This window comes from Scyliorhinus canicula, chromosome 12 (genome assembly GCF_902713615.1).
Source record: "Scyliorhinus canicula chromosome 12, sScyCan1.1, whole genome shotgun sequence".
In the NCBI taxonomy this organism is placed as follows: Eukaryota; Metazoa; Chordata; class Chondrichthyes; order Carcharhiniformes; family Scyliorhinidae; genus Scyliorhinus; species Scyliorhinus canicula.
Genome location: NC_052157.1, coordinates 157,393,221 through 157,409,883, shown reverse-complemented (window position 1 = coordinate 157,409,883; position 16,663 = coordinate 157,393,221). Strand labels below are relative to the sequence as shown.

The 16,663-nt window shown below is 45.9% G+C and overlaps 1 protein-coding gene across 5 annotated transcripts in view; it reads right to left on the bottom strand.

Moving 5' to 3' along the window:
• The window catches only part of med13a (mediator complex subunit 13a), a 213,345-nt gene that overhangs the window by 90,954 nt on the left and 105,728 nt on the right, over positions 1-16,663 (bottom strand). For all 5 annotated transcript variants that reach the window (XR_005462660.1, XM_038814673.1, XM_038814674.1 and 2 more), the window contains exon 11: positions 3,581-3,803. Coding sequence is in view for 4 of the 5 variants with exons in the window: in XM_038814673.1 (XP_038670601.1) it covers positions 3,581-3,803 (223 nt within the window). In the remaining variant the exon portion in view is untranslated. The remainder of the gene's footprint in view (positions 1-3,580; positions 3,804-16,663) is intronic.

Here is a 16,663-nt window from a genome sequence, read left to right as displayed (position 1 = left end):
GTTAAGAGTCAACCACATTACTGTGGGTCTGCAGTCACATGTAAGCCAGACTAGGTAACAATAGCAGATTTCCTTCCCTCAAGAGCATTAATGAACCAGATGGGTGCAGAGGGCAAAATCTCTAAATTTGCAGATAATAATCTTTATTGTTACAAGTAGGCTTACATTAACACTGCAATGAAGTTACCGTGAAAGGTCCCTTGTCGCCACATTCCAGCGCCTGTTCGGGTATACTGAGGGAGAATTCAGAATATCCAAATTACCCAACAGTGCGTCTTTCAGGACTTGTGGGAGAAAACAGGAGCACCTGGGAGGAAACCCATGCAGACACAGGGAGAACGTGCAGACTCCGCACAGACAATGACCCAAGCCGGGATTTGAACCTGGGACTCTGGCACTGTGAAGCAACAGTGCTACCCACTATGCTACTGTGCTGCCCATAAGGCTAGGGAGAATAGTGAATTGAGGATGATACTGAGCGACTTCAGAGGGACACGTTAGTCAACGGGCAGACACCTAGCAGATGAACTTCAATGCAGCGAAATGTGAGGTAATGCATTTTGATAGAATAAACTTTGGGAGACAATATAGGCTCAATGGTACAACTTTGAGGGGAGTACTTTGAGGGGAGTACAGGAGCAGAGGGACCTCAGGGTTCAATTCAATTCTCTGAAGGTGGCCAGGCAAGTTGAAACAGTCAAGAAGGCTTATAGCATGCTTGGGTTTATAAATAGAGACAGAGTATAAAAGCAAGGACATGATGCTAAACCTCTACAAATCATTGGTCAGACCACATTTGGTGTACTGTGTTCAGTTCTGGGCGCTTTATTTAAAGAAGGATGTCAAAGCCCTGGAGAGAGTGCAGAGGAGATTCACTAGAATGACACCAGGAATGGGAAATTTTATATGGAGAAATTGGGCTTGTTCTCCCTGGAGCAGAGAAGATTAAACGGCGACCTTGTTGAGGTGTTCAAAATTCAATTTTGACCGGGTAAAGAAGGATATTCTGTTTCCACTAGTTGGTATGTCAGTGTCTAGAGGTCACAATTTCAAGATGGTCAGCAAGAGAGTTCGGTGTGAGATGAGGAGAAATATCTTTACTCAGTTGTTGGGGTGTGGAACGTGCTGCCTGGGAGAGTGGCAGAGCCAGTGTCGATAGGTTTCAAAAGAGAGCTGGATGTATAATTGAAAGTGATGAATTTAGAGGGCTATTGAGATAGAGCTGGGAAAAGGGACGAGTTAGGTTGCTCTTTGGGAGCTGGTGGAGACATGATGGGCCGAATGGCCTCCTTTTGTGCTGTAAATAACTAACTAACTAACAACAACAATTGGGAACGGTTTCACGGTCATCAATAGAATTTTAATCCAAGGGGGTTTGTTTGTTTGTTTTTTTTTAATATAAATTGAACTCAAAGTCAGGTCCCCCAGTACATTACCCTGGGTCTCTAGATTACCAGGCCAGCAACAACGTCACTGCCTCCCCCGCATTTATTGCAAGGGATTTTAAATACGAAAGTGGGGAGGTCATGCTTCAGTTACACAGAGCATCGGTCAAACAAAATCTGGAGAATTGTGCACAGTATTGGTCTCATTATTTATAGATATAAATACATTGGTCAGAAAAGGTTTACAAGGCTAAACCTGAAATTAGCGGGTTGCTTTATGAGGAAAGGTTGGACAGGCTAGGCCCATATCAGCTGGGGTTTAGAAGAGTACGAGGTGATGTGATGGAAGCATAAGGGGCGGGATTCTCCGTTAGCTGATGGCAAAATCAGGGAGTGCAATCAGGCGGAGAACAAAATTGCGGCAGATGCCGGTAACACGCCAAATCGCGATTCCCCATCACCTCGAAAATGACGTCATTGCGTTTCACGCCGCGCATGCTTTAAACACTGTTTGCATATCGTTAGTGGGCCAGAAAGAGAGGGAGAGAGGGGGAGAGAGAGAGGGGGAGAGAGAGAGGGGGAGAGAGAGAGGGGGGAGAGAGAGAGGGGGGAGAGAGAGAGGGGGAGAGAGAGAGGGGGAGAGAGAGAGAGGGGGGAGAGAGAGAGGGGGGAGAGAGAGAGGGGGGAGAGAGAGGGGGGAGAGAGGGGGGAGAGAGAGAGGGGGAGAGAGAGAGGGGGAGAGAGAGGGGGAGAGAGAGGGGGAGAGGGAGGGGGAGAGGGAGGGAGGGAGGGAGGGAGAAAAGAGTGTGTACGGACAGACCAACATCACCATAGATTGCTGACAGTCGTGCCACTGGCTGCGGGTCTTCTGCCAGGGCCGGGGGGCTTTGGTGGGTGGGGTGGAGGGCTGTGGGGTCAGGGTGGACGGTCATGGAGCACCATTGCCACGGCTGGCATGTCAGCCATGCAGCTGCGCACATCACTAACAGCCCACTTTAAACCTAGTGCCAGGGTCATATAGGTGGCACCGCCTGCCCTGGGTGCCCTCTGGCCCCAGCCGACTCATCAGCTGTATGGGCACGCTGCAGCACCATCAGTGCCACCTTATTGACTTTGATAAGTGTGTGCAGGGAGTATGAGGCTGCAGCTCATCAGCTTCCCGAGTATCAATCACAGACCTGGCTAATCTCACACCATTTTTCATGGGAATCGGCGGTGTTCCACGTGGCGCCGATGCTAGCCCCCACAACGGTAGCAGAAACAGTCCAGGTGTGGCGTCGAATATTCTGTCGTAAAAGTCCACGGATTCTCCGTTGGCGTCGGCGCTTAGTTTCAGAAACGGAGAATTCTGCCCAAGATCCGGTGGTGTCTTAACAAGGTGGATGTGGAAAGGACTTTTCCCTTCTAGGTAGAATATAGAATTAGGGGGTCACGATTTTAAAATAAGGGTTCGCCCAGATAGAACAGATATTCTCAGAGGGCTGTAAGTCTTTGGAACTCCATTCCCCAAAAGGCAGTAGAAGCAGAGTCTGTATATATTTTTAAGGCAGCTTGTAGTCAAGACTATTGATAAGTAAGGGGGTGAAAGGTTATCAGGGCAGGCAGGAAATGTGGATTTGTAGTTACAATCAGATCGGCAATGATCCTACTAATGGCAGAACAAGCTCGAGGGGGCGAGAAGCCTTCTCCTGCTTCTTGTTAGTCTGTTTCAAATGTGGAAATACTGGTTACAGAAAGAAGATTATTTCAGTTGATTCTTATTTAAGCAGAAGGAGGATTTTATAACCTGCAATGCAGAGTTCATTACTTGAGAATATTGTAACTAAAAGAAACATGATAAGCAGCTCTCAAGAAATTTAACAAGTGCTGTCAGTAGGTTCAGTTAGTATTCAGGGGAAAGAATTGAGAGTTAAAACAAATCAGATTTAATTTTGTACCAAGATTTTCAGTGTATAATTTATCATCTCAGATGGTTTCTTACTGACTGACAAACCCATGACCGACAATATTTCGCAATCATGTATAATGAGCATTTTGAATTAAGCAAGTTCAAAGGACAATAGTGAATTATAGTTTTTTTAATAATTCAGCCACACTGTAATGTTTTACCTGCTCACTGAAATCCAGTGACCACGCTAATAAACACAGCACAAACTTTCCTGAAATACAAAAAAATAACTAAAATTCTAATTCACCTTTTGTGCATGTTTCCTTCCCAGATCCCTCTCATTGCCTTGCTTGTCTTTTTTATCGGGTAAGGTGAACTCCTCATCTCCATCATCAAATGCATATGGATCAATTTCAGACTTAGAATCTGTCTCTGGACGAAAGTTCTTGTAGTACTGGTTTCTACTCTGGATGTATCCCTGTACCCGCTCTTCAGAAATCTTCAATGGCTTATTGGAGCGGACCACCAAACTTTAAAAATTAAAAAAAAGTTATTCAACTTGTACAGCAATGATTAAGCACTGAAAAAGTTACCACGCTCTACTTATATTGAAAGGCAAAAAGGCTTTGAAGCTCCAATTTCCAGTCCAACTTTGTTCTAGTTGTTCTTTCTACCCCAAACACACAATTGCAAACTCGAGGTTTGGAATCGTTCCTCCAAAATCTAATTGCAAATATCGAAAAATGATATTTATCTCTATCAAAAAGTTGAGAATAGTAATTTGTACAGACCATGACACTGTTCTTACCTCCTTTTACTTGCTCTTTTTTTTTTTACAAAATAAAAGCATCAGACATAATCCTATTCTGTGAACGGTTACAATCCAGTTAGGCATCAGTAGCTACGTAGACAATTGAAATCCCAGGTACTTACTAAGAGAATAAAACCACAAAAATCTACTGTTTTTAAACAAACAAAATAAACTTTACTATGCAAAGTCAAGACAAGTAAACAATTAATATCTATTTTATACTCATTCAGAACTAACAAGGTACATCTGACTTAACAGGTAAACTGTGGTCGAACACACTACAATGCACAATAGATGGCAGATGTGACAAGCACAGCTCCCATGGATTTCTCAGCAATAACCCAAATGTCAGTGTCCACATTGAGTTACTGGATCGCATCAAAACGATGTCTCCCTTGTTAATAGTATGTTAATTATATTAAGATACACAGGTGAGGAACAGCACAGTGGTGCAGTGGTTGGCACTGCTGCCTCACGGCACTGAGGTCCCAGGTTCAATCCCGGCCCCGGATCACTGACCATGTGGAGTTTGCATTCTCCCCGTGTCTGCGTGGGTCTCACCCCCACAACCCAAAGATGTGCAGATAGGTGGATTGGCCACGCTAAATTGCCAGTTGGGAAAAAAAAGAATTGGGTATTTTAAAAAAATTTTTTTTTTTTTTTTTTAAAAAGATTAAGGTGATTAAGTACTTTGATCATCTATAAATAGGGGACAGATGGGACACTAGGGAAAGGAGAGATATGAGACTGAACAAAGTCAATAAACTCACTGAAGAAAAGCTGTGTGTGTTGATTTTGACATTACCAACGGGCTTAGATTCTATCAAGATCCCTCACGAGGAATTTCCCCGTCTTCATTTTCAATGATCTAGTGTCCGAATTCCCTCCAGAGGTCATTCCGGCTTGGGCTGCCTCAATGACTGATGGTTTAACCTCTTCTCCCATTCCCAAGGCAGCATTCCAACATTAACTCTCAGATAAAATTCCAGCTCTTCAGCAATGTGAAGCAGAAATCACTACTCCAAAGGGTTACCTTTGCCCAACAGCCATTAGCAATTAATCACTGGCCTTCCCGCTGCCTTTTCAGCTCTGGAGAACTTTCCCTATACCATCATCACCTGAAGCCTGCCAATAGCAGCACTTTTGCTGCTGGGAGCCTCTTCCATTGCTTCCCTCCTTGGTGATCTCCTCCCAGTGGCTCCTTCCCAGTGGTCTCCCTCTCTGGGTCCTCTCCCTGTGTTCCCCTCTCAGTCCCAGGATGCCCATGTTCTGGCGCCAAGCTTAGGTCTCGTGGTTGTTTGTTTTTGTGCGAGGCAAATGCACTCCCGATGTCCCAGATGGCCACGCTCTATTAACTAAAAACAAAACTAGAATGGAGCATGCTCAGCCTGTCCCCCTACCATGCTGCTTGCATTCTCAAAACTCATGGATCTGCTGGGAAATGGAACCCTTGTCCTCCATTTGGACCAAGGTAAATTCCCGTTTGTTAACAAAATGCTTTGCCTTCATGTGGTCAAAAATCTAATTTGATTTTTTTTTTAAATGTAGAGTCTACAGTACCAACAGTCAATTTGAACTTCAAACTAGTGCATTATCTCCACAGGAGTGTCTTACAAGTTATCGGACCCTGTGTATGTGCTCAGCAGCATGCAATAATCAGAGTAAAGAGAGTGTACCATTAAGAAAGCAAACACAGGATTACAAAGATTTCCACTGCCTGAACAGTTCTAACAGTACTGAACCTGCTCAAAGCAATGCGACAGTGCAGCAACAATGCTACTTCAAAGTAGCATTTACATCAAGCAGATCTGAAACTTTAATGTTGTTTTGACTATTTTATGGATGACAGTTGGACTCCTTTAAATGGAGAAAAGTAAAATTCCTGGATATACACACGAGCAGAGAAAATAACAGCTGGTACTGCCATTGAACATTTAGAAAACACAGCAGAATCTTGATAAATGCACAAGTACTTCTGCCAAGAAATGCTGGCTTGGATCAGAGTTTCTACATTAACAGGGGCAAAACACACAATCAAGCAAGAACAGAGCTGTTATCTAATACAAGGAGTGTAGAAGTTTCTTATCAGTTTTGTTCAAGCTGGAGGAGATCAAGAGACCTGATACGCCAATAAGTGCCTATCATAGTTAATTAGCAACTCCCTGGTAAATATTGTAATATTGTTAGAATTTTTAGTATGTGGACGAGTGACAAGGCTGCAGGCTTTGACCATCCCCAGCTATCCTAAAAGAGTGCCGTCGCCTTTAACTGATACAGCGTTTTTGTTGCTGGTGCTCACACAACATAAGAAGGGACAGGATCCCAGGTCACTAGCCAAGTGATAATGAAGGAACAGCAATTTGCCCACATCAGATTAGGGGAATCTACAGGTTATGATGTACCCACAACACTGATGCCCCACCCTTCTCAGCAATGGGTGTCAGAAGGGAACAGAGAGTTACCTTGGTATTTGCCACAATGCACCTTGCAGGATAAACCGCTGCCACAGTTGGCCACTGTGGAAGGGCGGTGGATAGAATCAAGTTATAGGTAATATTTATGCCACATAAATTTTACAGTTTTGGTGACTGATCCAATCCAGTCAAGCAATGAGCATTCCGTCATATTCCCGACATGAGGCCCGTTGGGTTACAGAATGACTATCTGTCACAAAGTACTCAGCCTCTACTCTCCTCTTGTAGGCACGGTAATGCCGTTGGAGTCCAAGGTAAGTTGACCATCCATGGCAACCCTAAATGTGTTGATGGTGCCTTTAAAAGGGCAGAGTGCTCAGAGTGCTTTTGTTCAATGAAAATGAAAATCGCTTATTGTCACAAGTAGGCTTAAATGAAGTTACTGTGAAAAGCCCCTAGTCGCCATATTCCGGCGCCTGTTCAGGGAGGCTGGTACGGGAATTGAACTGTGCTGCTGGCCTGCCTTGGTCTGCTTTAAAAGCCAGCAATTTAGCTCACTGTGCTAAACCACAATAGTCATATATGTGATGGTGGAAGTGTTACGCATCATTTAATCGTCCAGTTCTGGATATTATCCAGGTCTTGCTGAAGCCTATCTTCAGCTTACTTCATAATATAAGTCACTGTGAACAGGGTTGAACACTGGAATGGTCAGTAAACAACTCCACTCCCAACTCCCAAGCTGGAGGAAAGGTCATTTGTACTTCTGCAGTTACGTCCTTTGGCTGTAAAATTTGGCGCCCTACAACCATAAACAATTTCCTTTGTCAGGCATGATTCCAGCTGCAACAAGGTTTTTCCTTTGACGCACACTGCCCTCAGCTTTTCTAGAGTTCCTTGGTGCCAAATTAAATCAAATACTGTCTCAATATAGAGGACAGCTACTCAGTGAACTTTCAGTCATTTTGTGCACAGGAATATCATAGTATGCCAAAGCAGTTCTAAACTCATCTCTTCAAGGTTGTCTCAAAACTCCGGCCCAAGTTCAGTTCAGAGAATTTCATAATATAAAACAAGTCTAATTTGCATCAGATGCAATTAGATGGCATTATGCTATGGTCATCCAATGTGGCAAGAAATATAGTACTGCAGTTATGAGAGTTTCAGCCAGATCCCCTTCTCATCATACCAGAGGAAACCGTGAGAAGGAGAAACAAAATATGCCAGAGACTTGGCAAATCCTAACAGGGAGGAGGATAGACAGGACACATCAAAACAAAAATAACATAAGCAAGCAAAATCTCTCCAGCCCACTGTTATGTTGCCATCAACAAATTTAGTACTATCTTGCCGAGCAGGTTGTGCTGTCACCCTCAGCCAGAGTTTGGCACACAGAAATCAGGAGCAAAAAAATTAATTGTTTCCCAAAAACTAACTGCTTTGTAATGTGCCCTGCATGCAGATCACACTCAATGTCAATCCCTTTAAGTTACCATTTCAACAAATCTGTACAAACATTTAAAGGGGCCCCACACTTAAATAAATCACTCACACACTTAAATTGGAGGGTATGTTGCTTGCTAGCATTTTCTAAATAACAGCAATTTAAAATCACTTTGAAAAAATAAATTTTCAACTCAAAAGATTTGATTAAAAGCCAAGGCATGTCTGGAAGATTCAGGACCTAAAGATTAGCCTACAATTTAGTTTCCTGGAAGATACAGTAATGTCAATTAATTGTGTTTGTTTATCCTTCCAGTGGTTAGCCAACAATGTGGGTGTGACTGAGCACAGGCTCCAGTCTGCCAGGAGTCTGTGGCCTCTTCACACGCGGGTATCAACAGATAGTTCTAAAGGTGAACAAACTTTGTTAGTATACTTCACATCTCAGTAATTAGCAGGATTTTTTTTCAACCTAGATAATTTGGGAGTGTTCCATAAAATTAAAATCAAGAAAATGCTTTAACTGGTTATATATGGTATTTTTGGCAGTCTATAAAAAGAATTGCAGACTGCTTTAGCAAAGTGATGCAACACATTTGGTTGTACAACCACCTGGGCCATTAAGCAGAAACTATATTTTCAGTAACAGAGGTCCCCAATGTTAACCACCTGAAGAAATGCCAACATCATAGGACAACACACACCACCTAACATAGAGAGATGGAAAAATATCAATTTACAGACCTTCTTCCATCCCACTTCTAAATGTAGTCGACTGCTGACTTATGGTTTTATCGGCATAGTGAGCAGCAGAGTGCACGTGGCAGTGAATTGAAAAGGGTGACAGAAGAGGAGGACAAGAGGTCTTGTATTTATAGCATGCATATATTTGGAATTAACAACATGTGGGGCCTTGAACTATATACATAGAACCTGGGGAGGGGCAGCAGTGGTACTTGGATTTTTTGCTGTTTTGTATTAATATATTGGGTAACTTGTATTTTCTAGATGTTTCTTCAATAAATATTTGCTTAGAAAAGGTAGGAACCTTGTTGGATGTGGAATTTCATTGTAATTCTACCCAATCACAAAGCATTTTTTTTCTTCTTTCCTTTAATAAATTTAGAGTACCCAATTCATTTTTCCAATTAAGGGGCAATTTAGCGTGGCCAATTCACCTATCCTGAATATCTTTGGGTTGTGGGGATGAAACCCACGCAAACACACGGAGAATGTGCAAACTCCACACAGACAATGACTCGGGGCCAGAATCGAACCTGGGACCTTGGCGCAGTGAGGCAGCGGTGCTAACCACTGCACCACCGTGCTGCCCTAATCCCAAAGCATTTTAATTGTAATCATCCATTCAATTTGTTTCATTCATTCATGGGATGAGGGCATTGCTGGCTAGGCCAGCATTTATTTCTCATCCCTAAAAGTTGGACATTTGTAACTTACATCACAAGTGTTCTGGAGGTAACTACGCCTGCGTTAGGGACCCAAAACTGCTTTAGCATAGTTAAATTATAAACCATAGGATGATTTAGAATCAATATATAATATCCATCTCGGCTCAGAGTTGAATTCAATAATTTACTAAACTGACTCTTCTCGCTCGTCATCAACAGTACTTTTTTTTAAAAGCAAGGACTGCAACAAATTACAAGACAACATTAATATGTTTACAAGATGGACATCTAATTAGCAAATAAGTATGAGATATTACACTTCTATAAGAAAAACAAGATTACGTACTGCTTGCTTGGGCAATAAAAATCTAAATGGGGTCAAGAAACAAAGGGATGTGGAAGTACAAATAAACAAAGTCAATAATAAGTGGTGACACAGATTAATAAGGCCATATCAAAAGCAAATTAAGCATTAGGGCTTATTTCTCGAGGACAGAATTGAAAAGCAGGTGCAAAAATGATTTACAAGGATTATACCAAAACTACCAAATTGTACCAAACGAGATAAAATGAACAAACAGCCTTGGTCTCATTCCTCTTGAAAAGAGAAGGATGAGGGTGATCTAATAGAACTAGAACAACTTACATTTATATAATTCCTTTAACAGAAGGAATTATCCTTAAGCGCCAGTCAGGAACTTTAACAAAACAAACATTGGCGACAGTGAGCAATGCAAAGAGATACTGGACCAGATGCAAGATAGATTTTAAGGATTTACGGTGAGTCTTAAAATGAAGAAAGAAACGAGACAGCATTGTGGTAATATTACTGGGTTAACATCCACAGGCCCAGACTAATACTCCAGAAACACGAGTTCAAATCCCACCATGGCTGCTGAGAGGGGAATACAAGTTTAATTCAATGGCAGGACAGACCCACAGTAGTATACAGGCAGGAGAGAATGGCCCTGGGAGTCCTCAACATTGACTCCAAACACATGAAGTCTCATTGTATCAGATTAAACAGATATGAAAATTTCCCACTGCTTAACACCGTTTCGCAGCTGATGAATCAGTACTCTTCATGTTGACAAATATTTGGAAAAAGCACCAAGGATAGCAAGACCGCAGAATGTTTTCTCGGTCAGGACTTCAATGTCCATCGCCAAGAATGGCTCAGTAGCACCACTACTCTCCAGTGCTAAAGGGCAGATCTATCATAGCGGGTCAGTGGCAGGTGGTGAAGAGAATCAACAAGAGAGAAAACATACTTTACCTCATCCTCGCCCCTCTACCCATCGCAGATGCATCTGTCCATGATAATATTGGTAGGAGTAACTGCTACACAGTCCTTGTGAAGGTGAAGTTTTGCCCCATCATATAGTGTGGCACTACCACGACGCTAAACCGGATAGACTCAAAGCTGCTCAAAACTGGGCATCCATGAGGCACTGGGGGCAATTAGCGGCAGCAGAACTATATTCTATCACAATATGTAACCTCTCCCTCCCTGTGCCATTACAATCAAGCAAGGGGACGAATCCTGGTTCAATGCGTGTAGGAGAGCATGCCACGGGAAGCACTAGGCATACCTGAAAGTGAGGTCACGTAAAGCTGCAACACAGGACTGCATGTATGCCAAACAGGAAAAGCATCATGCTGCAGGCAGAGCTAAGTAATCCCACAAGCAACAGCTCAGATCAAAGCTCTGTAAGTCCTATGTTCTCAAGAGCATTTAAAAGGAATGGGAAACAAATGCTGGCCTTGTCAGCACCACCTTCATCCCATTAAAGAACAAAACAAAATCCAGATGTGAATGGTAGTGGACAAATAAACAATTAGCAGGTTGAGAGAAGGAGGAGGATCCACAAACATTTTCATCCTCAATGATAAATAGTATAGCCCAGCGCATTAGTGCAAACAAACAAGGCTGCAACATTTGCAACCATCTTCAGCCAGAAGTGCTTAGTGGATGATCCATTACAACCTCCTTCCAAGGTCCACACCATTATAAATGCCAGTCTTCAATTTACTCCATCTGATATCAAGAAACAGCTGAAGGCACTGGATACAGCCATGGCTATGGGCCCTGACAACATCTCAGCTGCAGGGCTGAAGACTTATGCACCATAACTAGCTGTGCAATTAGCCAAGCTATATTACTATATACAGCTATATTACTGGCATCTATCCTACAAACTGGCCATGTCCTGTCCACAACAGAGGACCAATCAAATCTGTCCAATTACCATCCCATTGGTCACCAATGCTCAGTTTGAGATCTGCTAGCACCACTGCTCCAGTACCTCATTAAAGCTGTGGCCAAAATATGAACAAAAGCACTGAATTCCAGAGGTGAAATAATAGTGATTGTCCAAAACATCAAGGCAGCATGTGACCGAGTGTGGGATCATGTAGCCCCAGCAAAATTGAAGCCAATGAAAATGAGAGGGTAGACTTCCGGTGACGGCTATGAAGGAGAAAGTCGCACATTTGGTGGCTCCCGCTCGGGTCGGACATTTGGACCTTTTCCCCCCGATTTTTTAAAAATCTGACATGATTTGAAAAATCAATGCCAGAGGCAATTGTGTACTGGATTCCCACATCGGCGCGTGGAGACGAGGACGAGAAGTGCTCGCAAAGGCAGAAACAGAAAAACAGAGACGGCTTGGGAGGAAGCATGGCGGAGGACCGGACCTCTGGCTTGTCGATCCAGCGGTCAACGGAGCAGCTGATGCAAGTTATCCAGGAGGGCTTCGCTAAGCAGAACCAGAACTGCTTGGACCCGATTAAAGAGGCAATTGCGCGGCTGGAGCTTAGATTGGATGCCCTTAATCGGGCGATCCAGAAAGTAGAGGAGGCGCTGGCTGACCAGGAGGAACATCAAGCTGCAGTGGAGTTGGAGGTGGGGATGCTGAGAGACCAGCAGAAAAGGCTCCTGGAGAAGGTACAGGACCTAGAGAACAGGTCCCACCGGCAGAGCTTGAGAATTGTTGGGCTCCCGGAGTGATCCAAAGGGGCGGACGCTGGGGCATACATCGCGGCCATGTTCGAGAAGCTGCTGGGGGATGGGGCATTCCCCCAACCCTTGGAGGTGGACAGGGCTCACAGAGCACTCACGAGGAAGCACTCACGAGGAAGCACCCCCCCCCCCCGGGAGGGCAACGGTGGTGAGATTCCACAGGTATTTGGATAAGGAGCGTATTTTACAGTAAGCCAAGCAGACAGAGAGTTGTAAATGGAACAACAGTATCCTCCGGATCTATTAGGACCCGAGTGCGGAGGTGACCAGGAGAAGAGTGGGTTTAACCAGCTACGGTCGACCCTTTTCAAGAAAAAGGTGAAGTTCGGGTTGTTGTATCCGGCCCGCCTCTGGGTCACATAAGAGGAGCAACATTTTTATTTTGACTCGCCTGAGGAAATGCTGGACTTCGCAAAAAGGAAATGACTGATGTCGGACTGAGAACTTTGTGCAACGTTTATGTTCAAAAAAGTTTCTCGTTTTGGGGACGTTATTTGTAATGCCTTCTGTATTGATCTGGGGCCAGCTGCAGAGCTAAGTGAATTAAAGTTTGCATTTGCACTGCTGGGGGATGGAGATGTATTTGGCTAGATGCTGGATGTTCTGCTTGATCTTTTCTTTGTTTAACTAGGGGGGGGGTTCTCTGTCAGGTAATTGTGTTGGGATTGTTTTTCATGTGAATATATATGTTTGAGGGGGGGGGGGGCAATAGGTGGGAGAATGTCTGGCGCCAGGGGCGAGGGCGGGCTTGCTTACGGAAGCGCAGTGGGGGTGGGTGAGCTGATATTAGGCTTATCAGAGGGGTTTATTCTGTGCTGTTACGGGGGGGGATGGTCTGCTGATGAGGGAGGGACTTTTGCTGGGGGGGGGGGGGGGGGGGGGGGGGGGGGGGGGAGAGAGAGAGAGAGAGAGAGAGAGAGAATGAGCCCCTCCACTAGACCGATCACCTGGAATGTAAGAAGGCTAAATGGGCCGGTCAAGAGGGCACGCATGTTCACGCATTTGAGGGGACTGAAGGCGGACGTGGTAATGCTGCAGGAGACGCACCTTAGAGTAGTTGACCAGATTAGATTAAGGAACGGTTGGGTTGGACAGATTTTTCACTCGGTACTGGACTTGAAGACTAGAGGGGTCGCGATCCTGATCAACAAGCGAGTGGTGTTTGAGGCAGGAAGAATAGTTTTGGATGTGGGAGGCCAGTAAATTATGGTCAGTGGGAAACTGGAGGGGGTGCAGGTGGTACTAGTAAATGTGTATGCGCCAAATTGGAACGATTTGAAGTTTATAGAGAGGATGCTAGGAAAGATACCGGACCTGGATTCGCATAAACTGGTCGTGGGGGTGGGGCGAAACTTCAACAATAACTGACCCTGGTTTAGACCGGTGAAGCTCAAAAACGGGTAGGGTGCCAGCAATGGCTAAGGAACTAAAAGGGTTCATAGAGCAGGGGGTGGGGAACAGAAAGGGTTCAAAGAGCACGGGGAGGGGGGACCCAGGGAGATTTGGGCAGCCGGATTGATTTCTTCATCTGGGCAGGGCTCTACTGACTGAGGTGGTGGACACGGGGTACTTGGCGATCACAATCTCAGACCATGCCCCTCACTGGGTTGACCTGAAGGTTAGTAAAGGCAGTAACCAGCGCCCGCACTGGAGGTTAGACGTGGGACTTTTAGAGGACGAAGAGGTGTGCGGGCGGTTGAGGAAATGTATACAGAACTACCTGCAGGTCAATGACACGGGGGAAATTTCGGCAGCGGTGGTCTGGGAGGCATTGAAGGCGGTGGTTAGAGGGGAGCTGACCTCGATATGGCACATAGGGAGAAGGTAGACAGGGCAGAGACGGACCGATTGGTAAAGGAGATACTACAGGTCGACAGGAGGTATGCGGAGACCCCAGAGGCAGGGCTTTTAAGGGAACGACGGAGGCTACAGACGGCTTGTTAACCACAGGAAGGGCGGTGGAGCAGCTGAGAAAGGCGAGGGGGGCAATTTATGAGCATGGAGAGAAGGCCAACAGAATGCTTGCACAGCAACTTAGAAAGAGGGAGGCAGCCAGGGAGATAGGGAAAGTAAAGGATGAAGACGGGAACCTGATGGGGGAGTCAGCAGAGGTGAATAAGGCGTTTAATGAGTTTATAGTAGGCTGTACGGGTCGGAACAGCCACCTGGGCCGGAGGGGATGAGGAACTTCCTACGGGGGCTGAATTTCCCGAAGGTGGACGGGAAGCTGGTAGAAGGGCTGGGGGCCCCGATCAGGATCAAAGAGATAGAGGAGGGGCTGAAGGCCATGCAGTCGGGTGAAGCCCGGGGGCCGGATGGGTACCCAGTGGAATTCTATAAAAAGTTCTCTGGGATATTGGGGCTGCTATTGATGAGGACATTCAATGAGGCAAGGGAGAGAGGGGTGCTTCCTCCTACGATGTCACAGGCCACAATCTCACTGAACCTGAAGCGGGACAAGGATCCTGAGCCGTGTGGGTTCTACAAGCCGATATCCCTATTGAATGTGGACGCCAAACTAAAAATTGGGAAAACTGAGATGTTTGTGATCCAGGCAAGGGGTCAGGAGAGGCAACTGCCGTTTAGAGTGGTAGGGGGAATCTTTAGGTATCTAGGCATCCAAGCGGTGCTGGAATGGGAACAGTTGCACAAACTTATTCTGGCCCGACTAGTAGACCAAATGAAGGACGATTTCCGAAGGTGGGACGCGCTCCCATTGTCATTAGCTGGGAGGATCTAGACGATGAAGATGACGGTCCTTCTGAGATTCCCGTTTGTGTTCTCGTGTCTCCCCATCTTTATTCCGCGGTCCTTTATTTAAACCGGTTAACAAAGTGGTCACTGGCTTTGTATGGGCGGGCAAGACACCCCGAATAAAAAAGGGGATGCTTGAGCGGAGCCGGGAGAGGGTGGGCTGGCGCTGCCAAACTTCAGTAACTACTATTGGGCAGTGAATATAGCCATGATTAGGAAGTGGGTGGTGGGGGGAGGGTCGGCATGGGAGCGTATGGAGGCGGCTTCATGTACGGTCACCAGCTTGGGGGTGTTGCGGGCCTCTGCCGTTCCCGCCAGCACGGTACTCCACCAGCCCCGTGGTGGTGACGGACCCGAGGGTCTGGGGGCAATGGAGGAAGCATGTGGGAGCAGATGGAGCATCGGTCTAGTCTCCAATTTGTAATAATCACCAGTTTGCCCTGGGAAGGATGGACAGGAGGTTTCGGAGATGGCAGAGGGCAGAGATTGAGAGGATGGGGGATATGTTTAAAGAGGGGAGTTTTCCTAGCTTGAATGAGCTGGAAGAGAAATTTGGATTGGCGAGGAGATACAAATTCGGGTACCTGCATGTGCAGGACTTCCTACGTAGGCAGGTCTCAACCTTCCCGCTCCCATCACCAAGGGCGATACAGGATAGGGTAGTTTCCAGAGTGTGGGTGGGGGAAGGGAAGGTCTCTGACATCTATAAGAACTCATGGGGTCAGAGGATACGCAGACTGAGGAGCTGAAGCACAAGTGGGAAGAGGAGTTAGGAGGAGAGATGTGGGAAGAGGAGTCAGGAGGAGAGATACAGGATGGTCTCTGGGCGGATGCATTGAGTAGAGTCAACACGTCCACAACATGCGCCAGGTTCAGCCTGATACAGTTTAAGGTCGTTCACCAGCATCACATGACAGTGGCCCGGATGAGCAGGTTCTTTGGGGTAGAAGATAGGTGTGCAAGGTGTGCGGAGGGGGCCAGCGAACCATGTCCACGTTTTGGACATGCCCAAAGCTCAGGGGATTTGAGAATGTCATGTCCACAGTGTTAAAAACAAGGGTGGCACCAAATCCGGAGGTGGCAATTTTCAGGGTGTCGGAAAGATCCGGGTATCCAGGAGGAGGAAGAGGCAGGCGTTCTGGCCTTTGCTTCCCTGGTAGCTCAAAGACGGATATTATTAGCTTGGAGGGACTCAAAAGCCCCTGGTCGGAGACCTAGCTATCTGACATGGCTAGCTTTTTCTGTTTGGAGAAAATGAAGTTCGCCTCGAGGGTCACTGTTAGGGTTCGCCTGGAGATGGCAGCCGTTCGTCGACTTCTTTGTGGAAAATTAATCGTCAGCAGGGTTAGTTTAGCTTAGTGGGTCACATCCGGTCCCAACTGAGACCAACCGAAGAAGCCAGTTCTAATCCTGGTAAATTCAACAAGGCCCGTTGTTAGACCTCCGCCCCTCAGCGGGAGAGCTTGTATTCCACGTGCCCCACGGGAGATCAATCGGGTCATCCCCATGGGTCTCGTGGGGGTTATTACACATTGCC